The following is a 24,141-nucleotide window of genomic DNA, read 5'->3' as shown; positions in this document are numbered from 1 at the left end:
AACTCTCCTCTTTCGGTTCAATATCCAATGGAAGGGCTGAAATATCAGGTTGAAGACTTTAGATTGACACTCGGTGCAGACGGTTTTGAAGTATCTTTGCTGGATTTCTGCGCAGCAGGTGAGGGTTCCAAGGGGGAGAGCCTGTGTCTGGAGACCTGGAGCTGTTGGCTCTGGAGCACTCTCCATTCCTTCAGCCGCTTCAGTGGTGTGGTTAGAAATTGCATTTCAAAGAAGCTTGTAGTAGTTACATCCTCTGCAGAACCAGATACCAGCAAGTGGGAATTGTTAGCTCTAGCTGTATTTTATTTTTCTCATACTTTGTATTTTCAGCCTGCTTTCATGAGGAAACAACATACTTGCCATAGAGCCGTTTGCTTCTCTTGCCTCCTCTCTCTCTCCCAGTAATTCGTTTCACCCAGCAGTTAATTTTGATCAACTTTCTCAGGAAGGCTGTTTAGAGCTATTAATTTCACCAAACTTGTAGGGGAAAAAAACAGAGGAGAGAGGAGAGATGGTTTCCTTTTCCCTCTGCTGGGGAAGGACAATTGTGGCCGTGATGAGGAGGGAGCTGGCAGTGCAGGTTTGGGGAACGGAACACCCCCCTGTGGAACATGCTAACCCGCTTAGGGAGCAGGCTGCTCTGGTGGCCGGTGAGCCTGCTTATGTGACATGGAGACGGAATTTTGCAGTGGTCCCCGTGTCCCTGTGGAACATGGTAACCCACTTAGGGAGCAGGCTGCTCTGGTGCCTGCTCAGCCTGCTTATGTGACATGGAGACGGAATTTTGAAGTTGTCCACTTTGTGTGTTCCTTGCGAGAAGGGAGGAGCAGCGTGGTGTCCCGTTGGTAGCTGATAAGCTCACGTCGTGTCTGTGGGATGGAGACAGGACTCTCAATTACCACATCGATGGCTACTCTGATTTTCTAGGGGTGTGGGGGGGAGGGAAGGATTTGGCTTTTTGAGGACAGGGAAAAGCAGGCGTCTCTGGTCCGCAGGATGCTGAGACACTTCCAGCGTGGGGCACCTGCCGGTCATGCCCTCGCTGAGTAAACGTGCCGTTAACAGGAACCATGCGTACCTGACCAAGTATGTCCTTTGGCTTAGTTCCAGAGATTGTTCAGTGCTTCGCTAAGATGGCACCTCAGTCTGTCCTGCGCTGGAGTGTGTTGCTGTTTTATTAGTGATATCAGCTGTTGACACCAGAACCGCTTCTGTTCCGTTCTTTCCCCCACGTGTCCGTGTGAGCGGGAGGGCTCGCTGGGTTCCCCGGGCACGGCTGAGCACCAAGAGCTGCTGTGCGGCCAGCACCGGTGTTGCGCAGGAGAGTCCCAGGAACGGGGCTCGGTGAGACGCGGGATCCGCCCGGGTCGGGTTCGGGGGGGGCGGGAAGGCAGGTGAGAAGTGCGGGCTCGGCTGGGCAGAAAGGAAGAGGCGCTGCCCCGAGCTGAACCCCCGTGCGAGAAAACCGTTCCCATTCATCCAGAGCACTGCGCGTTCCTTTCCTTGGAGGTAATGACATACTGCTGTGCTGCCACTGTTAGGAGTGCTGGTATGTGTGACATAAACAGATTACTTAATAACCAATTTTGCAAGAGGGGAAAAGTAAAGCTCCACCTTATCCTCTGAGATAAGGTATCCCCGGCTCCCCAGCGTCACTTCCTCGGCCCGCTGGGGCGGGATGCCGCGGTTCCGCCCGCCGGCCCCTCGCGGGCAGGGCAGCGCCGCGGGGCGCGGGGCCTTTGGCCCGGCCTTCAGATCAGTTTACAAGGCAAGGTATCTAGATTATCTCTTAGATATCACCGTTGTAGCAGAGACTTCAGGAAAAAATTCCGTTACAGTGGAAACTTATGAGTAGATCCTGTTATCTTTATGGGATTTACTATATAGAGAGCTGAAAACAAGGACTTTGTAACAGCTTTCAGTGACTGCTTTCTCCATTGTAGTGGACTGTTCCCCACACTGTGCTGCTCCTTGCTTTCTATTCTTGACCCTGTTATGTCATTACAGTTGGGTAGAAAGCTGTGTGATGCCATAAGCCTGAGATTATTACCTGATGGTTGGATCAATGAGGAGAGAGGTTGGAAGGGCAAGGATAACTGCAAACCTTTATTAACAGCAAGCAGAAGGGAGGAGAAATGCACTGTATTTGCCCATTTACTCGTTCTCTTTTTCTCATCCCCTAGTTTTTGATCACTGGCTTTAGGTAGACCCTCTCCAAAAGAACAGGAGACCTGTTTCCTCTCACAGCTTTTGATTGCTACTGAAGTAAATGTGATTAAAATATTTATCAGGTAAAATCTCAGCACAGAGGTGCTTCATTAATTTTCATTGGCCCCTCTAATTTCTGTGTGGAGATAGAGTAGGCTGGTATTTGCTTTGGTGAGTGACTCACCCTGCTCCCGCAGGAACAGAAAGATGGGGCTCTAGGGGCCGCTGCCCTGGTCTCGCTCTGTACGGCAGCCGGCGCGGCTGGGGCCGGTGCCTCGGGTCTTCGCAGCTTTGAGGCGTCGGGATCAAAGATTGCAGATGAGGTTCTCCTCAGCTGTGATTCTCTGTGACGCTTTGCGGGATACCGAAATGTGCCGTTATCTGGTTTGTCGGTCTAGTGCTGTGACTTGGCCGAATACTTTGGATGATACGGTATGGAGGGCGAATGGCAGAACCCGCTTGGCAAACAGGTACAGCCCTGAGGCCGGAGGCGCCTGGCGCGACGTTGGGCTGGGCTGTCCGGAGCAGGCAGGCACGGCCTCGGAGCCGGGAACACAGCAGTGTCCTTCTCTTATCTGCGCACCAAAGCGAGCAGAGCTGGCCTTAATCTGGAAACCGATGCTGTTTGTACAGCGTGGTAGGATAGGTGCAGTCTTTACGCTAGCTCAGTCGCCGCCTCAGCCGTCGCGAAGTGCTGTCCCCTCCTTTCCGTTGGGCGATATTCCTGAGCTGGTTGCACAACACTGTGGGAACTTCCAGAGCAGTAAGAGGGGCCGAGGCGGGAGGGAGGGAGCCTCGGCCGTTCCTCGAGGGCAGTGCCGTGCTGCTGGAGAGGCGCCAGGAGGCCTTGGGGTGAGCGCGCCGTTGAGCGGTTCCGCCACGGTCCCTGCCAGCAGGAGCTCGGCCTTCCGGTCACCTCGGCTCCCGCCGCAGTCTGCCCTGCGTAAAGCACGCCGTGGCCTCGCTGTTCAGTTCAAGGGCAGCCTTGGAGCCAGGGTTCAGTCCCAGCAGGGCTGTTCTGCCCCGCGGGCGCTGCGGGTCAGGTGGTGACGAGGGCCGCTCTGCCGTGCCTGGCGCTGGGCGAACCCACGGAAAGGGATGGGGGTTTGGTTGATCCCTGCTGGCATGGTGCACCTGTATACCTTGTTTCTGCTGCTGACCTGTGTCAGACGTTGGCTGTTTGTTCTTCAGGTGTTGGACAACATGCTGCTACTCCATGTGGTTGCTGGTGGTCCGCAGGAGTTCAGGTGTTAAAAAGACACAGCGTTTATGTCGAGAGTTTAGAGTGCAAAACCTTTGTGTCCCCCGGTCGACGCCTCCCGCGGCAGGCTGCGAGTGCGGAGTCCCAGCAGCTGTGCAGGTCAAGGCTTTGCTTGCTTCGGAGGGGGGTCTGAAACCCGCCTGCATGTATGAACTTGGTAGGGCCAAGTACAGCCCGATATTCTTTTGGTCTGCCCTGGAAATTAATGCGGTGACAATTTTTGCTCAGACGGGCTGTTTTGGGCTTTAGCCATTTCAGTGGTGATTTGGGGCATTCTGAAAGGGGACACGATTTAAAGCGTCTGTGGTCTATGCTCCAGGCAGGTGTCCGAAAGTCCGAGGGCGCTGTGCTTCCAAACAGCTTGGCCTCAGACGTAAATCCGGCAGCCCAGCACAGCTCCTCGCTGCCCCGTTCCCACAGCCGTACTTCTAAAATTCGTCTTTCTGTCCGTGGGATCCAATCAGTGCCGGCCAGATTAGATCAGGTCGCAGCCAGACAGGTTTGGTGGCTCCTGTAACCTCACCCAGCCCAAAGAGAGAGAAAGAAAAGCAGCTTATGTGGCTGTGGGTAAGAGCCTCGCAGTGGCTTACGTAAAGCTCTGTGCGAGTACCCCAGACACGTTTATTGTTCTGCATGAACGCTGTCCACCTGTGTTTTCCTCTCATGGAGCGGTACCTTTTAACGGCCATCATCATGTATCTCCTGGGCTTCATGGCCTGTTCTGATCCTTGCCTAGCAATGCAGCAGGTTTTGGTGAGTTCGCTCCTTCTGAATGAACAGGGTCCAGAAAACAAATGAAGGCTTCATTTTATTTTTTCATTTTGTCTTGCTGTTGAGGTCCCCGGCTCCGTGAGCTCTGTCTGTGGGGGCTGTCCCGCTCCCCGGGCGCAGCGCTGCTCCCCGCAGCAGCCTGCGGGTCCTGCAGTGGCCCGTGGGCGCAGGCTGGGTCCCTGCTGGGGGAGGCTGCGCTGGGCACGTGCTGACGGCTGGGGAGGCTTCCCCACGGCTCACTGCAGGGTGCTTATGTGGGAACCTTGGGAAGACCGCACAGGTCACTTTTACATGAAGATTAGAGTCACCTTTTGAAGAGACTAGAAGCCTGATGTTATAACATTTAAAAAACCAAGCTCTGATTTACATGCTGTCCTCCCTCAGAGTGCTTGGTTCCACACCCCTTGTAGTGACTTCAGTAAAGAACTGAATATTGAGGGGAAGCACAGTAATGCAAACACATTAAATGATCTTTCCACAAGTTCCCTCCTCGATTAAGTAACTGCACCTTGGTTGTTGATGCTGGGTCCTCTCTTGAATACTTTAATCCCAGCTGTGGATTTATGGTCCGTCACAGAGCCGACAGAACCGTTGTTGGTAATCTCGTCCCTTCCCGTTTCACCTGTCAGCGGCGTGGTCGCCGGGGTTTGTGTCTCTTGCAGCCCGTGTTCTCTCTTGCCCTGTACTGCATCTCCCTGTTTGCAAGCTGTTCTCGTGATGACCTTTCTTAGGTTGTGAACCCCCTGCCCAACCTTACGTTGTCCTTCCACAAGTCTTTGGTGCCATCCCTCAAAGGTCCGTCACCTGCTGGGTTCACACTGACCCTTTTCTTTAGCTGTCTGCCGCATACCACAGAGTAATTAGTTTATGGCATGTTACTACTGTTTTAAAGGCCTTTATGCCTGAAGAGCTTTCCTGATCTCAATTTTTTCAGCTACCTGGTTATGGATTTACGGTACTTTTTTCCAGTCTTTTCCATGCAGGCAGAATTTCCTGTGCTTGTCCCAGCGGGTCTCAGCCGGTGCCCGCTGTCCAGCTCTGGGCATGCCCTGCTCTTGCTGCTCCGGCCACACTCTGCGCTCGGGCCCTTCCAAGACCTTTGGATCCCTTTGTGGGAACCTCTTGCCTGAACATCCCCCTTGTAAGACATACACGCGTGTTTCTGCACTAATAAAACCATTCCTGTGACACAGAGGGCCGCGTCTGTTCCAGTTGGGTAGGCTGCCCTCTCTTTGTAGGGAAACAAACGTCTTTCCTGTGGACCTGCTGCTTGATGGAGTTATTTTGCTGGGGGGAACAGAGATGATTTGGATCTGATTTCTCTCTTCACTGGTATGTTGGTTTGTTCAGATTACAACCAGATCACAAAAGTGAAGTGCTCCATGAAACCTTCTGCTGTTTACCTGATCAGTAAGTTTCGACTTGCCTGGAAGAGCAGTGCCTTGGTCATGAGGATGTTCTGAGCCCAGCAGATTGCCTGCTCAGCGAGTCTGGAGGATGGCTATGGCTTTTTCTTTCTGCTTTCAGTATCTGTGTTCGGATGCTTTAATGGCAATAGCACTTGGTGCTTACAGTGTGCTAGAGGAAACAATGTGTTCTTTGTTTCCAATGCATGAACCAGCCACGCTCACTGACAGGTCTTGTGAATTTCATCCTACCCAGAATTTAGACCCTTACAATGCATCTTGAAAACATTCTGTTTGGTTGGCTGTTTTTGTAGCTGGTGTTTGATCTGTGTGGAGATGAATGCTGTTTGGGATGGCTGCTGGGAAGCCTTGAGGCGCGCTGCGGTGGCGGCAGGAGGGCGCGGCAGTGGGCCCTGGTGCCCGGCGCTCACTGCTCTCCGAAGCAGGAGTCACGCAGGCTGCGTGTCCGTCCCGCACCTGCGTGGGTGTGCAGGCGACAGCCGAGTCTGGGGTCCCGGAGTCGTTCGGGTTGGGGGAGCCCCCGTGTGCTCCTCCGCGAGGTGTTTGGCACCTGTAACGCCTCTGAAATCAGGTGAAGGCCCTGGGCACGTGACAGTGTGGCCTTTTGTTCTTAGTTCTTGAGCTGATTTGAAACTAAGCAGGGCTTAGTTTGGGGCTTGCTTAGTGCTACTTTTATTATCTCCCCTTTAAAATGGATCATCCCTGTGATTTATTTGTCCTTCTGGGTTACCAGTCATTTATTTCTTCGGATTCTCACACAAAACGAGATCTACACTTTGGCTGCCGCCCCAGTTTGATAAAGCAACCCCCAGAAGCTGTGCCTGGTCCCGGCGGTGTGCTGGGACGCCGGCCCTTCTCGGCCGTCAGACGCGGTGTGTCTCGCGGTGTGCCGCACAGTGTGCCTTGCGGTGTGCCGCGCGGTGTGCCGCGCGGTGTGCCATGCAGTGTGCCATGCAGTGTGCCGCGCGGTGTGCCTCGCGGTGTGCCTCGCGGTGTGCCTCGCGGTGTGCCTCGCGGTGTGCCGCGCAGCGTGCCATGCAGTGTGCCATGCAGTGTGCCTCGCGGTGTGCCTCGCGGTGTGCCGCGCAGTGTGCCATGCAGTGTGCCATGCAGTGTGCCGCGTGGTGTGCCGCGCAGTGTGCCATGCAGTGTGCCATGTGGTGTGCCTCGCGGTGTGCCGCGCAGTGTGCCGCGCAGTGTGCCGCGCAGTGTGCCATGCAGTGTGCCATGCAGTGTGCCGCGTGGTGTGCCTCGCGGTGTGCCGCGCAGTGTGCCATGCAGTGTGCCGCGCAGTGTGCTGCTGTCCCCCGCCCGTCCGGGTGGCTGCAGGTTCCTGAAGGTCAGGCACGGCTATGGAGCAAGGTTCCGTACAGGTGTTCTAGCACCTCATTAGCAGCAGGAGTGAAAGCCACACGCTCTAAGAATGTGTCAGAAGCCACATAAATAATGAAAGCTTGCCCGCCTTGGGGTGTGCTGTGTTTCACTTCCATCCAGGTGTGAGACTGATTGCTTGGCTGGGAAAACAGGCGGAGAAGGGCACAACTTGACCTGTTTCTGTGTTACAATAGACCAGCTGTGCCCCAGAGATGGCCTGAAACACCGGTGCTGGTGCTGTCTGAGCGCCTGGGTAACACGGTGCAGGGACAGGAGAGCCCAGAGCATACAGAGCACGCGTTGGCTGTGCAGACACGTCCATCGCGACCACAGGAGCCTGTCCAAGCCTGATTGGGTTTTATGTGACTCCCTTGAAAAGAAAAGAGCCAGGTGAAAACTGCTAATGCTCAGCTCGTTTTTCTCTGCTTCATAAATTTTCAATGTTAGGTTTTGATCTTGTTTCCTTCTAAGGTGCCAGTCTGGGATTCTTTATGGTTCACCCTGACCCGGCGCTAAGTCTCAGCAGCCCTGGCCATGTGGAAGGGATTCCTTCTCGGACACCATGCGCTGGGCCGGCTTTGTCCTTTCAGCTCTGACTTTGGGCTCTTCTCTCCAAATGACCAAGTCTGGCTTTTGCTCAGCCAAAGCCATTCCGCTGTCACTGTTTGTTTAGGAGAGTCAGTGTTTAGAAATGAAGAGTGTGTCATAAATAAGGGATCTCTTTTCTGCTTGTTTGTTTGCCTGTAGATAGTCTGGAGTGAAAGAACTTGAGTCTTGCACAGTGTCAGGCTCAAAGCCTGCACTTGGTCCTGCACTAAGATTGCAGAAAGCTGTGGGCTCAACTCAGTGTCCAGGTCAAGGCAGACACCTCAGCCACAGAAGTTATCACCACACTTAGGTGATCTAATAATATCTGCTGATTGTTTTGAGTTATTTTTTCCTTCTCTTGTGCTAAGGCCCTGGTTTCAGGTTGTGTTTCCTGTAACACAGGTTTGCTGGTAGGATCCTGCACTGCTGTGGCCCGATGCCGTGTTGCATGTAGGTGTTGAGATATGCAATACAAAGGGCTTTGGGTAAAGACTCTTGTTGCAGGATGTAGCTCCCCAGAACCACCCAAATTCAAACGTCTAAAGAGTAACTCCCCTGCCCCCGGCGCACTTGTGGTGTCGGCACAGCCCCGGGGCTGCGTGCACGGCCTGAGCGTTGGGCATTCACCCCGGCGTGTCCGCCAGACTGCGAGGGACCAGCCGACCCTCGTGCGCGCAGGGAGCGCTGCCTTTTACAGAACTTGGGTTTGGTCATACACCAGTTTTTACAAGTGGAACTGGTTCAAGGAGTTTCCTGTGCCCAAACTCTACATTGGGCTCTGAATCGTGAGCTGCTATTCTTTAACATCTTAATAAAGCAAAAGACATGACTTGAACCCAGGTTTTTCCAGGGGAAACGTAGCTTTGCGATGATGACTGCTTCTTGTTCGCTTAGTAAACGGATGAGACGGTTTTGCTCCGAGCTGGGCGCGTGGTCAGGCGTTACCTGCGTGCGGAAGCGGCCACGGTCACGAGCGGTGGCTGCAGCGGGTGCAGAGGAGGCAGAGCCAGCGCTGCCCTCGGAACAGAAGGTGCCGCTTTCCCTGCAGGTCTCGCTCTGCATCTGACCTCTGGGATTTTGTGGTCTTGTGAAATACATGCCTCTGGTCAACCAAAGCAGCTCTCAAAGTTAATGAGGTGCGCACGGAGGCTGGTAATTTCCCTGGGGACAGCAGGAAGGAGATGGGATTAGCAGGAGGAGTTTCGCACTTGGCTCCGCTCTTCCCGTCCTCCACCAAACTGCAGGATAACAGTGTGGTGCATGTGATGTTAAATTTATCAGGCATTGCCATTAGTAGTAAATGGTTCTCATGGGAAAGGCTCTGTTACCTCAGCAAGTAGGAAATGTCTCAGAAACCCGGTACATTGAGAGTACGTGTCAATTGTTTCCTTCCAGGCGCTTTGGGAAGGGAGCCTAGAAGTTTATCTCAGCGTTTACAACAGTCTAAACAGATGCCAAGCACTTGAAGTACTCAGAAAAGGAAAATGCCTTGCTCGGCTTCCCTGAACAGGCTGGGAGGGGGGAGGACAAAAAGCAGCGTTAAGTAAGTCTCTTCCTTGCAGAGCAGGGAGAAAAGCAGCTAAGTAATGCAGATGTTTGCCCGTGTATATGCAACTTAGTTTTACATTACCAAAATCTGTACTGTGCACACGTGGTCAGAAGATTAAAGAGATTGTCCAGTATGTTGGCAGCATATTAAAGTATTAAGACTACAGGCTTACTATGATGTGTTTCTGCTATCAAGCTGACCACAGAATTAAAGTGATTTGAAGGAGGACGTAGTTTTAATACAGATGCTGGAACCACCAGTCCTTTCACGTCTGGTTTTGGGTGTGATCTCAGCTGTGCGAGAGCTGCCCCCGCCCCGTGTGTGCCGGAGCCCTGTGCCCAGCTGGGGTCTGCCCAGCGCTCGTGCCATCTGCCGCGTCAGAGCTGCTGCTCCCGCGGCTGGAGGAGCTCTCCCGGTTTGCTGTGGCACGGAGCAGTCCTGCCTGCAGCCGTGTCCCGCGCCGCTTGGTGTCCCGCTGTGGTGCCAGCCTCCGCTCGGTGTCCAGCCTCCGCTCGGTGTCCCGCTGCGGTGTCCATCCTCCGCTCGGTGTCCTGCGCCGCTCGGTGTCCCGCTGCGGTGCCAGCCTCCGCTCGGTGTCCTGCGCCGCTCGGTGTCCCGCTGCGGTGCCAGCCTCCGCTCGGTGTCCTGCGCCGCTCGGTGTCCCGCTGCGGTGCCAGCCTCCGCTCGGTGTCCAGCCTCCGCTCGGAGGCAGCCGGGCAGAGACGGGTGCAGCTCCCTTCTTCCACCCCCGCGGTACCCGGAACCTCCCTGGGACATTGGCACTATCGCTTTGTCCGTCGGGCTGTATCCTGGTATCTCCAAGGCTGTCTGGTATGCTGTATTTATCTGGTGCGGTCTCTGCGCAGTTGCCGCCGGCACGTGAGCCCGCGGTTGCTGCGGCACTCCGGTCGCCAGAACCACCGTGTGGTGTTCCAGGGCTGTCGCGGACACGGTAGCCCCGTCGTGTCAGTGAGCGAGCAGGGAGTTGCTGTGTGGGCCTCTGCTTTCTGCTCCAGTTTCCACAACACAAATTACACGTACTGCCAGTCTGGGGATGAATATGTTTTTTCAAATGCTCACTTGGTGAACAATTTTTCTTTTTCCATTTTGTTGGTCTTTGAGAATTAAGAATGTGATGTTTAAGAAGCCTTTTCCAGGTGTTTTTTATACTTAAGTAACTGAACAGCATGCACCTAGAATTTCTAATTTGTCCTTTGCTTCTCAGAGCAGCTGCTGCTGGAGCTGTTTGTGCCTCAGTGGTCCTGCTGGGCTATGAGTGTGTTTTGAGACACAGCGTGGCACGTGTAGGACCGGAGCTGTTTCCATAGATGTTTGGCTCTATCCTTGCGTACAGCTCATGGTTCTGTTCTTTGCATCCTTGGGGAACTCAATTAGCTGGTTTTGAGTTGCTATCAAGAAGGGCCATGCTGGTCAAGCAGCTTTTTAACAGACCCCGGATTCTTTCAGTATGCAATTCCCATGCCAGAAGGGTGAAGGACTCGTCAGGCTCTACAGGTGGCCCCCAGAGCATGTGGCATTTGCGATGGCAGATGCGGGATCTCGGCAGGAACGTCCCAGCCCCGACAGAGCTTCTCGCGGGTGGATCCCCAGGGGGGAGCGGGAACGTCGGGCAGACGCAGCGCGGGGCGGCAGGGCTCACAAGTGCCTCGGCCGCCCCTGCGCGGGGGTTTAGTTGGGGATCTGGAGTTTTCCATACCAGATTCTGCCTTTTAATCGACATCTCCTCCGTATGTGTGTTCTGTTTATTTTTATATACACACACATATATACATATATGCTTGCCTTATATATGTTTGGAACTGTGCTTCATGGACTCTGGCTGATCCAGCACAGTCTCTCTTGTGATTCCTCACACAACGTGTCCATTTGTTATGGAAATTGTGTATTTCGTGCCTACGTTTTCGGTTTCTAGGTCTCAAAGACTGGAATTATTGTGGTGAGGTATTAGATGGACGCTCCCTTTCTTCAAGTGTAGAAGACAAGGGGCAATGGGTACAAGTCACTCCTGGGGAGATTACTGTGGGACACAGGAGGAAAATTGTCCCAATGAGAACGATCAGCCATTGGAACGATGGCCCCGGGGAAGGGGGCACTGGTACAACTCATCAGGACGGGTGCGGGGCCAGCTTGTCTGCACCGTGGTTTTGCCAAGAAAGGCTGGACCAGGCGATCCTTGAGGTCCCTTCGGACCTGGTATTCTTATTTTTATGAAGTACTTAGAAATTTGCAGTAACTGATGTTGGGAGTCCTTTCTCATGTGCTCTGTTATAATAATACCCTGATGGTACTTTGACGCTCATAGACAATGGATTTCCAGAGTCAACGGATGTACATTTGGTTGCTCTAAGCTCTCCGGCTAAGCTGGATCAGTTTGCACAAGGGTAGGTGTTAAATCCAAGCAAAAAACAAATGGAAAAAGTAATGCAGGAAGCTTTTGAGGAGCAATGTGTTCTGTACCGCAAAACTAGTATGATGGCCTTCTGTGGTTTTTGTTACTATTATTTTTAAATGAGTTGCAAGGACAGAAAATTATCAGTGAGTCTGCACTGACATAGACTCTCAGAAATGATTGTAAAAAATACCTTTCCAAGTGGTAGCAAAAGAGCTCCTAGCTTGCATTTGGAGACAAGAAGCACAGCACTAATTAATGTTAGCTTGATGAAGAAAGATACTTTGCTTGCCTGTTTATTTGAATTAAATGCAACATGAACTGTGCTGGCCAGTGACGGATAAAATACTCACAATCAAAGTTAATATTCCCTGTGTTTGTGTTCTGCAGGTCACCACACTATTTACATTGGGGTCCACGTGCCGAAGAGCTATAGGAGAAGGCGGCGCCACAGGAGACGACCCGGACACAAAGAAAAGAAAGAGAAAGATAAAATCTCTGAGAACTACTCTGACAAATCAGACGTAGAAAACGCGGATGAGACGAGCAGCAGCATCCTTAAACCTCTCAGTAAGTACAGGTGTCGCTTGTCGCTCTCCGCAGTGCTCTGTTGTCTTGTGACGCGCTCCTGGTCTGGTGACGGGGACGCTGGATGCACAGGAGCAGGCAGCTCGTGCTGCAGGCTCAGAGCCGTGGTAGCTGCTCTACCTTGGAAGAGGCACAGACTGGGCAGACGTTTCATCCCCCGTATCACCCGGGCTTGCTCCGGAATTAATGCCAGCCAGGAACAGGCCACGTTTTTAACAGCAAGTTGATGGTGTGTGTAGAAAGATAGCGAAGAAACACCAAGACTCGCTAGAAATCAAGCACCCCGTGGTTTCAGCTACAACAGAAACAGCCTCACGGGAGCAGGGTGGTGAGAAGCACCAACCCACTGCTGTAGGCTGCGGCAAATATACCCGCTTGGGATTTGGTTTCATTGTATCAGTAACTTCTGGTGCTAATGAGACTTTTCCCATCAGTAATCAATCAGTTCCAAGTTTTGCAAACAAAAAAAAGAATAAAATGTAGCATTACTTGGTGTTTCATCACCTGTAGGGGTTGAATATCTAAATTCAGTAGGCAAATGAGGTCTGGTGTGATGCCTTGTGCGTATATTCCTACTGAGACTGTTACCCAGAGGGGGCAGATGTCGCCTGTGCAGCCCCCGAGCGGCTGTGCAGCAGCACGGTGGGCACGGGCCTGCAGCCCCGCTCCCCTCGCTCCCTGCTGTTCCCACGAGCGGCTGCTGAAGTCTGGGGGGTGGCTGCTTAAACACAAGTGGGGGAGACGGTGACAGCCTGCTAAAATGGGAACGTGCCAACACGGTTTGAATATGGGAGAACAGCCCGGCGTATGATATATAATAACTCAAATTATTAAGGCTAATTCCACACGGTTGGGCTTGTTTGTAATTGGGGAAAACACTTCCTGTACTCGAGAGAGGGGCGAGCAGGAGCCCTACGACCTGATCTTCGGCTGAAGAAACAGGTGAACGTTTCATTTGCCGTTTGCTGCTGTGTAGTTGCCGTGTGCACAGGCAGCACCCCGGGATCGGCCGCCCGTGTCGCAGTGACTGCGGGCAGCAGCGGCTCGCAGGGTCCGTTTGTGCTTCGTCGCTGGGATTCTCGGAATGTGCCAAGGGAGTTTTCTTGTCAGCGCTCAGAAACCAGGAGATAGTTTTACACTGAAAGACATCATTACCTGTCTTCAAGAACTCTAAGTATTTTATGTTTAATATTTGCATTTATGTCTCTGTCACCAGGTCTGTAGAAATGTCCTGTTGGCATCGGGATGTATCGATATCCTAGGGGAGTCGTTAGCTTGGGCTAATTGTGCCCGTGCTTGAAAACACATTTTTCCATCCGGTTTTATCTTTTGCCTTTCATTTTGTTCGTTGTTGTTTCTGTTTCGTGTCGCTTGAAAAGAGTTAATGGTATTTTTCTCCTGCTTTGTTCCTGCAGTTCAGTGTGTGCTCGTGTGCTCTTGATGTGCATGTAAAAGTATGCAGTCTTTTCACTTCTCTCTGGCTGAGAATTTTCCCACAGTCTTCTCCCCCCTGACCTCTTGGCATCTGGTATTTTTGGAATGAGTTCGCTTAAATACCACACAATATTCCAGGTGTCCCATGCAACAGCATTAATGCTACATGGTATGCAACTTCTTCTGTACTGCTCACCGTCTCAGGTATCCAGATACCTTACCAGGGCCTTGCAGGGACTTGCTGCTTTGCTCTGGTGGCCAGATCTTTTTACGAGCTGGCAGTTAATTTAGAACGCTGTAAGGGATCGGAGTGGTTCAGATTACTGTCTTGAATTTCCAAACATTAAATTACATGTTGCCTCATCTCCCTAGGTTTTTTCCCTTCTGAAACCCCTGTCTTCATAGCTTACCTGAATGATTTGTTTTCTGTTCTTTTCTTGGCTTCCCAACAACCCTTTTCCTCTAGTCCCGCACACGTGGTAGTGCCAGACTTCCTTCAGAAGTTCCTGGCAGTCTGCTTTTGCCATTCTCCGTCTTCTTAAATGGCTCCATTTCCATGTGCTTTTCTGTCTGCTGGCTGGTGGCTGGGCTGGGACAGCAGCTGGGCAGCTCTGGGTGTCTGTCACTGCCGGCGTGAACGCGGTTCTGGGGGGTGCAGTGAAGGCGGTTCTGGGGGGTGTGGTGAAGGCGGTTCTGGGGGGTGCGTGGCCGATGTGTGCGGTGTATCCAGCTGCCGTTCACTCTGGTGCGGCCGGTGTGTCCGAGAGAAGAGCGTCTCTCCTGGCACGAGAAAAGCCTACCTCCCCTGCTTCGCTTTGCTGCAGGAAAACTCAGTACAACCCGTTGTTTCTTAATTTGAAGCTGTTAATGGTAATTGAGTTAGGGTAACGTGGCTAAAGTTCAGTTTCAAAAGAGCGGTAAGAGTATTAGAGACAAAGAATGGGGGAGTTTTGTTAAGCAGTTTTAATGCATCTGTCAGAGCAGGGCAGGCCCCGCGGGGCCCGCGATGTGCGCGTGGGAACGCGCTGTCTGCTGTCGTCAGGAGCTCTGACCGGCGTCCCCTTCTCGTGAGGGGACCCAAAAATAGAAGGGCGAGGGTGTTGCCGACCCAGGATTAAGGGCTGTCGGGATAGCTGCGTTAATGACCTTTGCGTAACACCGCTTTGCGTGGCGCCGCCTGCGACCAGGGGCCGCGCTCACCGCTGAAGAGGTGCCGGATCCACGCACGGATGTGTCAGAGGCTGAGGTTTGATGGACACCGTGAATATAACGTGTGGGGCACTTTCCAGTGAGGCTTCGGAGGAGGCAATAGATGTATTGAAGATGATAAATGAAGTGCTGTTCATGTAGCTGTTGATGGGATGAAGGAACTGAACTGAAAGACATTTCAATCCTTTCCTTAGAACTGGAAGACTTTGATAAGTACTGTTTTTTTTAAACCATGTTTTAAAGTAAGCAAAACCCAATTTTAAATGAAGAAAACCCAAAACATCTTGAGGAAATGTACAATGTGTCTTATTCTATACAATCCAGAATTTTTTGTTGCTCCTTCTCTTTGACTGGTTGCAATTAGGAACTTGGCCAAGTATTAGACACTGTATATAATCCACAGTTTATTTTGTTGTCGCATATAAAGTTTGATTTGCAAAATTTTTAGTAATGTAATTGTTCAAGTAGTTCCTAGAAGTTTAGGAAACTACTTGATTGTCCCTGTTATACTGAGAACTTTGTTTTACTGAGTAGAAAGCTTAAGCTTGTTCTATTTCTTAGTGTGTCCCTGAGGACTGTGAAGGCTAAACCCAGGTGTCTTAACTGAAGATGATTCCTCGGCTCCTTTGGTGCAAACTGCAATCAGATTTCAACCCCATCCGGATTTGACTCACCAGCCCAAGCTGCCTGTCCCACAAGAAAGTAGCCTGGTGAAACCTGTCTGTGGATGCAGGCAGGACAGCAGACAGGTCTGTGAGCGCAAGCCGTGTTCCAGTTCAACGCTGACCGGCTTGTGCTTGTGGATTTGGGAATTGATGCAGCCTGGAAGTGTCAGCAGTTTTTTTCTAATCTGGGCCCAGTTCAGTCAAACAAGCCAACCTCTGTGAGTTTATAAACAGCCTTCAGCTCTCCCGTGTGGAGAGAGGTGTGGAAATCGAACCTGCACGGATGCGTTTTATCCCCAGTCGAACGTTGCTGCGGAAGACGCCTCCTCCCGAAGTGCAGATGGGGTGTCCTCTGATCAGCTGAGGAGGAGGCACCAGCCGTTCCTGCGGAGCCTGCGGGGCCCTGTCTGCGCCCGCAGGACAGGCGGGACCCGGCAGCCTTGTTCTCGGCCACGCTCTGGCACTGCTGCTTGCAGCGCAGGTGCCCTCAGCTGCAGGCTTTAGGAATCCGTGTTCCAGATGAAGCACCTTCTTTCTAAAGCACCTCCTTTAACCAGCCTGGCGCTGCTTTGCAGTTATGACCAGTAAGAGGGAGGTGATTTTTAGCAGTGGTTATTCTGCTCCATCCAGGAAGCTGGCAATCTAGTGGCTTGCTTTTGTTTTTGGAGGGATTACTGCATGACTAGTAAGTGGGCTTACCTGCCTTTTCTTACCTGCCTAAAACACACCTAAGGGTTGGAAAATCAAGTTTTATGCTGTCAGAACACTGCAGAAGGGGACAAGTAGCATATCGAGAGACAACGGGTAAAATGTGCTTTTCAGAGGGAATGCTTAGTGATTTCTGTAGTGCCCATGGTGGGAGCATTGACCTGTTTGAATTCAGGCATATCCAGCTGGTCCGTGCTGGCTCATGCGTTCAGAGCGGTGGAGAAGGACAGCCGACGCAGCAGAGAGCTGGTGGAGGGAGGCCCAGGAGATGCGTCAGCCAGCACGCGGAGGGTCCGACCTGCGTCTGCTTCTCGGGGCAGCTGCTCGCTTGTCTCGCTGTGAAGCGCAAGCTGCAGTTTGCTCTCACTTCCAAGGGAGGAACAAGGCAGGCAGATAGAAGGTGGTTCTTCAGGACAAGCTGAGATCTGAACCCGTTTTCCTCTTCTTCATTCCTTGTTACAGATGTGTGGAGATCTTCCCATCAGGAAGCGCATCGCTGCTTCATCTGGGGAGGGTTTCTTGTTGTCTGATTGCCCTCCAAGTTAATTTGGCTCATGTCCCCGGCTCGAGCTCTGAACTCTGTCTCTCGTGGGCCCTGCGGTAGCAGGCGGCACGCAGACATGGTGCTGATGAACACAGCCATACGAGGTGCCTGCGCTCCTGCAGAACCCGCGTGGGCTGTCCTTGTCCTGGCCCAGCTCTGTGCCCCTAGACACGTAGCATGTGTGGAACGTGCATCTTAGGGAAGACTTGAATCTCTGTTGTGGAACTCTGGTAGCGCTAGCTGGCGATAAACATCCTCAAACCTTGTTTCCAGGGAGTTAACCGGAGACATGGCTTTTGAATGTTCCTTTCTGCTGAAAACGCAGGGGTGGGAAGGCGCGGGCACGGCGCTCGTGTGCTCCGCGTCGGCTGCGCTCGGGGCTGGCGGAGCCGCAGGGAGGACGCGAGCCTGCAGCGCAGCTCGGGGAGAACGCGATGGCCAGCTGTGCGGCAGCATCTTACGGCCTTGAGAGATTAAGAAGGAATTCACTTTGCAGGGACAGTAAGCTGCATGCTGCCGTGACTCTTCGGCTGTAAACACAGGCTGTCTTCATCCTCATCCTTGCAGCAGCGTGATTTTTGGAGGCGGGTTGGAGCCGGTGCCGTCGTGGCTGCAGCGCCAGTGGCGGGGCCGGGGAGCCGTGGTCCGGACGGCTCAGAGCGCGGCGCAGGCAGCCGCCGTCACCGCGGCATCCCTGACACGGGTTAGCATGCAGCTTCTAACCAGTCCAGCTTCAAACGCAGCTTTGTCTCACAAGCAAGTTCTGTGCAATCTGGGGCTAGGAAAGCTGGAACTTGAGCAGAATCCTGCGTAATTGAAGCCTGCTGTCACTTTGGGTATGTATGCTAAGGCTTGGCTGCTGAATACAGGCATTTCGGTAGTTCTCAGTAGGATGTTTTCTGTGCAGAGAGCTGTAATTATCTTTAAGAGACTGTCTGAACCTGACACATCCTGTAACATCAGTTGGCACCAATTTTTTTGGAAAGTGATTAATCTATGCTTGGTTTATTGAGGTGCCTAGGGATATAAAAGACTGTGGTGAGCAGTCTTGTAGCATGAATTCACCACGCTGATCGGTTTAGTGGAGGCTTTTTCATTTTCAATCCAAGTACAACAGTTTGTCTATCGGTTCTGGTGGATGCGGGACACGCTGAAGGTGATGACATCAGTATCCTTAGCTTCCTTCACATTATGGTTAGCTTTTTGCAAAACCAATAGGGTGCTTTATTGGCCCTTTCAGGTTCTTCAAGTCTTCTAGTGGGGCTATAAGTGCCCAGATAAGAGGGTGGTGCTGTGCATGTACAGAGCATTTTCTAACATCTGTCTGTCCAGTACGTTGAGATGTACATCTGCCCCTTTGCTCAACACGAGTGCTTCTGGACAGCTGACCTACACAGGGCCTGAAGTGACGTTTCACATCTACTATGTGAAAGGGAGCACTGAATTATGTGAATCAGTCTCATAAATGCAATAGGTGAAACACCCAGAGCAAGTGTGGCAAGGGAGCAGGAGCCTGCCCTGGGACAGCCCAGCCCCGCCTTCGCGCCCCGGAGCGCCGCGCGAGCTGGGGAACGGGGGGCTCCGGAACCGAGACGCGGCTCTGTTCGAAACCACCCGTGCAAAGAGCAATCTGAGCCCACCGGCGTGGAAGCCCTTCCCCTTCTGGCTTTGACTGCGATCCGTCGGACACGCGTGGCTCCGGCGGGTTCCTGTGGCAGGGCTCCGCGGCTCCGGCGGGTTCCTGTGGCAGGGCTCCGCGGCTCCGGCGAGTTCCTGTGGCTCCGGCGGGTTCCTGTGGCAGGGCTCCACGGCTCCGGCGGGTTCCTGCGGCTCCGGCGGGTTCCTGTGGCAGGGCTCCGCGGCTCCGGCGGGTTCCTGTGGCAGGGTTCCTGCGGCTCCGGCGGGTTCCTGCGGCAGGGCTCCGCGGCTCCGGAGGGTTCCTGCGGCTCCGGCGGGTTCCTGTGGCAGGGTTCCTGCGGCTCCAGCGGGTTCCTGCGGCTCCGGCGGGTTCCTGCGGCAGGGCTCCGCGGCTCCGGCGCGTTCCTGCAGCAGGGCTCCGCGGCTCCAGCACGCGCGGCCTGGTCTCAGAGCGGGAAGCGCGCTGCATGGGGTCGCTGCAGCCCCAGCGCGGCCTCGGCCAGCACACCCGCCTGCGGCCCGGGCCGCGGGCTGCTGCCGGAATACCTGTGCCTGCAACGCGCCCAGAGCTGCTCCTGCTTGTCCCACCGCTGAGCCCCAGGTGCTTATTTGCTGTTACCTTTCTTAAACGTGTATTTGCGATCTCTTTGCCTGTTCTTAAACCGTCTTCCTGCATCTCTGTCTGCAGTCTGATTTGCTATGAGGTTTCTGGTATTGGGTCCCACCTCAGAGTCCCTGCGCTGCAGGAACAGATCCCGTATCGTGGAGAATGTCCCAGTTGATTTCCAGTGCGGAGTGGAACTTGCCTGTCCAACTGTGGAACAGCCCATTCCTAATGAGAGAGAATTAAATCAACAGGGATATTTAAACATTAGCTGTCTCTCCTGAAAGTTCATTAAACCAGTGGCTATAAATAGCGAGAGACAGCTACAGGATTGAAATAGATGTAGCTACTTAGCAGAGCAGATGCAGCAGGGTTGGAGGGCATGCCAAGAGCCCTCTTGCTATTAGCGTGGCTGCATTTTTCAGCAATCTAATTTCTTTTCTGGCTCTTAAAGACACGGGATGGGATTTTCCGAAAGCTTTTATCTTTAGCTCAGCACACTAAGAGCAGCGGCAGGCCAGTGCTGGAGCCTCTGGGCGATGCTGGAGGCTAAACCCAGCTCTTTTCCCCCATGAGGTGCTCCAGCCCTGGCTGGCGGGCGGGGGTCTGGATGGTGTTTCTCGTGGTGCTCGGGTTCCGTTCTGAGACCTGCGGACTCCCACTAAAGCACCTGGGTCGAGTGAAGGCACGTGGTGTAGGAGGTTGGGTCTGGATTTGAACTGTCACCCTTTTTCCTTGGCAAGGGTATAGGGTTTTTCTCAGACAATTAAAACAATTGCTTTCTTGGCAACACCTCTTGGTTGAAGTGTTGGGGTTTTTCTTTTTTAACTTGCGCATATGCTGAGCACATAAGGGCTTCTTATAGCATGTAGGTTGGTTTAAAACATTTTGCACTTCCCTTATACCTCACATCGCATTTCTGTAGGTAAGTGAGTGGCTGAAACTGGGCTTGGGGCCCAGCGCGGTGGTCCCGGTTCTCCCGGCGGCGCGGGGGCCCAGCGCGGTGGTCCCGGTTCTCCTCGCGGTGCAGGGGCCCAGCGCGGTGGTCCCGGTTCTCCCGGCGGCGCGGGGCCCAGCGCGGTGGTCCCGGTTCTCCCAGTGGTGCAGGGGCCCAGCGCGGTGGTCTCGGTTCTCCCGGCGGTGCAGGGCCCAGCGCGGTGGTCCCGATTCTCCCGGCGGTGCAGGGCCCAGCGCGGTGGTCCCGGTTCTCCCGGCGGCGCGGGGCCCAGCGCGGTGGTCCCGGTTCTCCCAGTGGTGCAGGGGCCCAGCGCGGTGGTCTCGGTTCTACCGGCGGTGCAGGGCCCAGCGCGGTGGTCCCGGTTCTCCCGGCGGTGCAGGGCCCAGCGCGGTGGTCCCGGTTCTCCCGGCGGTGCAGGGCCCAGCGCACTGGTCCCGGTTCTCCCGGCGGTGCAGGGCCCAGCGCGGTGATCCCGGAGTGGCGGTGCCAGCAGGTGAGCTGCGTTTGGGGAGCTGAGGGGGGTGAGGGGCTGCTTTGTGTTCAGCTTTCCTGGGTGAGCAGACAGTGCTGTCTTTATCACTGCTCTTTCCTGCATTCCTTTTTCTCTCTTTCAGTATGTTTTCTAAATAACTCCTGAAGTGCATTTTTATATCTCGTTCTGACATAGACCAAAACTCTTAGGTCTTTGCCAGCTTTCATTCCTTGCTTCTGACAGCTGAGAAATGGGTGTTTCTTTTCTCGTGGGTTTGGGTAGATGTGATGGAGCGGTGAAGGGCAGGGCTGAGCTGTTCCTCCCTCACGAGGTGTGCACCGAGGCTGCTGCGCACAGTGGCACAAAGGGGTTTTTCGAGGTGTGCACCGAGGCTGCTGCGCACAGTGGCACAAAGGGGTTTTTCGAGGTGTGCACCGAGGCTGCCGCGCACAGTGGCACAAAGGGGTTTTTCGAGGTGTGCACCGAGGCTGCCGCGCACAGTGGCACAAAGGGGTTTTTCGAGGTGTGCACCGAGGCTGCCGCGCACAGTGGCACAAAGGGGTTTTTCGAGGTGTGCACCGAGGCTGCCGCGCACAGTGGCACAAAGGGATTTTTCTTGGCAGTGCTGGTTGCTGAGGAAAATAGCGAGTGCCTGTGGCGCAGCGGTTTGGTTCATATAACGGTCGTGCTCCTCCCTCTAGGGTGGTTTCTGAAGCTGTTTCTGAGAGCAAGGGCTGGGGAGCGGGCGCAGCGTCCCCAGTAGGTTACAGGCCGGGTCGCTGGGCGCCAGCCGCGTGCCCCCGGGAGGGACTCTGCGCTGTTGGACGCCACGCGCGGCCCGTGCTGTGCCGCCAGCTGCCCCGCGTGCCCTCCGCCAGGCCCCACAGCCTGCTGCTGAAGCCTCCAGAGGGACAGCTATGTCAGGGACCTCGTACGAGTGAAAACAGATCTCATCCTAATCTAACAGCACTTCCTGCCTCATCCTGTCCGGTTGGCAGCCTCGGTAGCCACAGCTTTGCGTCCCCCTCTGGCCAGGCCTTGGCCGAGCGGCTCCTGCCCAAGTCAAGACCCAGGCTCGCTTCCCCCTCTTTTGTCTTCTGCCCTCTGCGGTGACACCTGAGGCTCTCCCCACCTGCTGCTGCTCTGTGCTGGGGTCCAAGAGGCCCAAACCCAAGGAAAAAGGAACTCCATCTATGTATTCGGATTCCTTTGTTCCCGAGTGCTGCGAGCGGCCGGGGCCGAGGGCTCCGTGCCCGTGAGCACACGGGTCCTTTCCTGACTGAAAGTCTGACTGGCCTCCAACGTCTTTTCTGTTCCCCAATATCGTAACTTTTTCTTTTCCAGCAGCAATTCTTTGATTTATTTCCACGTATCCCCAGCCGCTGAAGCGCCACGGACGTGCCTGGGGAAAGGATGGTTGTCCGGGCACTCCAGCAGGGCCAGCCAGGTCCTTGTGGCTGCGAGCGCTTCCTCGAAGAAACGCGCAGCAGGGACTGAAGTGTCGTACTCAAACCTTTCTCGTCTGTTGTCTGTGGTGTTTCAGACAGCAGTCACAGCGACTGGTGTTCTTGTCGCCTTTAACTGCGCCAAGGCTGGTAGGCACTGTACTAGAGTTTGCCAGCTTATGAAACTTTATTGAAGTGATTTAGGACAGTGTCGCATAGGATTTAGAAAGCATCTTGTGTTTCTAGGATTTGCTTTGGTTCAGATGCGGTCAGACTGGTGCTGAAAAGTGGTTTGAGCTTGAAGAAGGTAAGGTATTGAGCACTGTCGCGTGCCTTTGTGCAGCCATTGCGAGCACCTGGGCCTGGAGTAACACAATATACAGGGGAGAATTTTGCACCAACGCAGAGACCGGGGCAGCAGTGTCGAGACCTGCGTCCTGCTCTCGGGATTGCGCGCGTGTCCGAAACCAGCAGCCGCTGCGGCGGAAGGAGAGACAATGAGTGCGGTCGTTTTGCTCCCAAGAGAAAGGGTGGTGTGCTGTGGGTAAGGATTACTATGGGGCTGGTACTTTTAAAGGCAGCGTCATCTCTTCGGATGTTTTTTTAAAACCTGCCTCCACTGTTTTCATTGTTTAAAAACCAAACGACACAAAATTGCCCTGGTATTGACACCAATACAGAGCTGTTAATCAGTTCTGCTCATGTCATTGTCACCCTGAAGTAGTCAAAATTCGTGACCTGAATGAAAAAGATGACTTAGAATATGCAGCACATGAAGCACCAGTGGTGCTGTGTGAGCGTGCCTGCTGGTTCTCACGCCCTGGCGCCGCCGCGCTCCCGACTTGTACGTTTTCTTTGCAAACTGAAGAACCGATACAAATACGTTTTGTTTAAGAGAAAGTTCAGATTCTTTTGTAGCTTTACCTTCTTCTTGAGAGGAGAGTTAAAACTTGTTAACCACATCAGGTTAATACCGAACTAATTGTTGTGAAGTTCGAGATAAAATTATAAGAACTGACCATTGTGCACTTGTTAAACGTGATCTGCGTGGGAGAGAGAAAATGACCCGCAAAATGAAGTGATGAATCAGTCCCAAAATAGCTTCGTTCTGAGGTAGGTGTGAGTGATACAAAGCGTTCTAATGCACTGGTCTCTTCTACCTTGATGAACTGCGTGTTTGCCTGCAGCTTTCCACGTAAGACGTTCTCCATTAGGAATAGTCTTGGGTGCTTTTTTCTTTACCAGGCAGTTTTTATTAGGAATGGTGACACAATTTATCGTGCTCGATGTAGAGGAAAAGAATTCCAAGAAGCTTTACTTTGGGTTTAAAGCCAGAGGGTGAATAGGGTCTACTTTGGAGATTCGAAGTGGTTCTTCATCTTGAAACCTGAGTTTTTAGGTTCCAGAAGTAGCGCTGCTGGGAAGTCTGGCGCTGTATTCGCTGCTCTGACACGGCGTGTGGTTCGTGTGCTGGGTGGACACAGCAGAGGAGAGGGGAAGACCTCCTGTAACTGGAGCTCACCGTGCTAATCCTGTCTCCAACTGATAGCATGTGCCGCTATAATTACCTAAGCCACCTTAATTCTTCGCCTAATTCTGCTCTCTGTGTTCACGTGAAACTGCTAAGGGACAGAAAAGTCTAAAGAATTTACCATGTGGGGAAAAAAAATCTCATTTAGAAGCATTTTGATTTTAAGCCGGAGCTGTTTCCATAGCTGAGAAGGGCTGATTGCAGAGGGGATGGTTGGTACCGTAAAGCTGCCCTCCTGGATTAAACGCGATGCAAATCCGTTGGACAGTGTGGGAATGAGCCATCCCAAAGCTCTGGGCTCCTGGCTGTCTTTACGTAGGCAGGAGTTTGAAGTTCTTCGAAATGTAAATAGTGGACCTGTCCATTGAGCCTGGTACGTGTTTCAAAATTCCCCACGTGTCTCCTACATGACATTTCATACAGTGATTTTTCTGACTCACTTTTACCAGGAAGTGTCCCTGGGTTCAAATGAGGCTCGGTCTTCCTGGTCAACAGGCGAACTGGTTGGCAGCGCTATGGTGTTGCTTTTGTGTGTTTATTTTGTAGGTGTATATAGAGCAGATGCTGTTTGCGGTTGGGTGGCAGGCACTGTACTTACAAGGAGAGGAAAAGTTGCTGTTGCTGAGATCCGTGCTAACTGGGTGGACATGTTGTATATTAGATGTTCTCTGCTGTCACTGTTCAGCCGTTATCGAACAACCAGGGACATCAGAAATGGGGCTGTGAGCTGGAAAGACCTCGTTCCCTCTGATGCCTG

At 53.2% G+C, this 24,141-nt stretch overlaps 1 protein-coding gene across 1 annotated transcript in view; it reads left to right on the top strand.

Annotated features, from left to right (window-relative positions):
- The window catches only part of SLC4A4 (solute carrier family 4 member 4), a gene marked incomplete at its 3' end in the record, with an annotated part of 130,191 nt that overhangs the window by 3,561 nt on the left and 102,489 nt on the right, over positions 1–24,141 (top strand). The window contains exon 2 of the mRNA XM_080344071.1: positions 11,979–12,158. Within this exon, the coding sequence (XP_080200197.1) occupies positions 11,979–12,158 (180 nt within the window). The remainder of the gene's footprint in view (positions 1–11,978; positions 12,159–24,141) is intronic.

This window comes from Nesoenas mayeri, assembly GCF_963082525.1.
Source record: "Nesoenas mayeri genome assembly, chromosome: 4".
In the NCBI taxonomy this organism is placed as follows: Eukaryota; Metazoa; Chordata; class Aves; order Columbiformes; family Columbidae; genus Nesoenas; species Nesoenas mayeri.
This window is presented reverse-complemented; position numbering and strand designations above follow the sequence as displayed.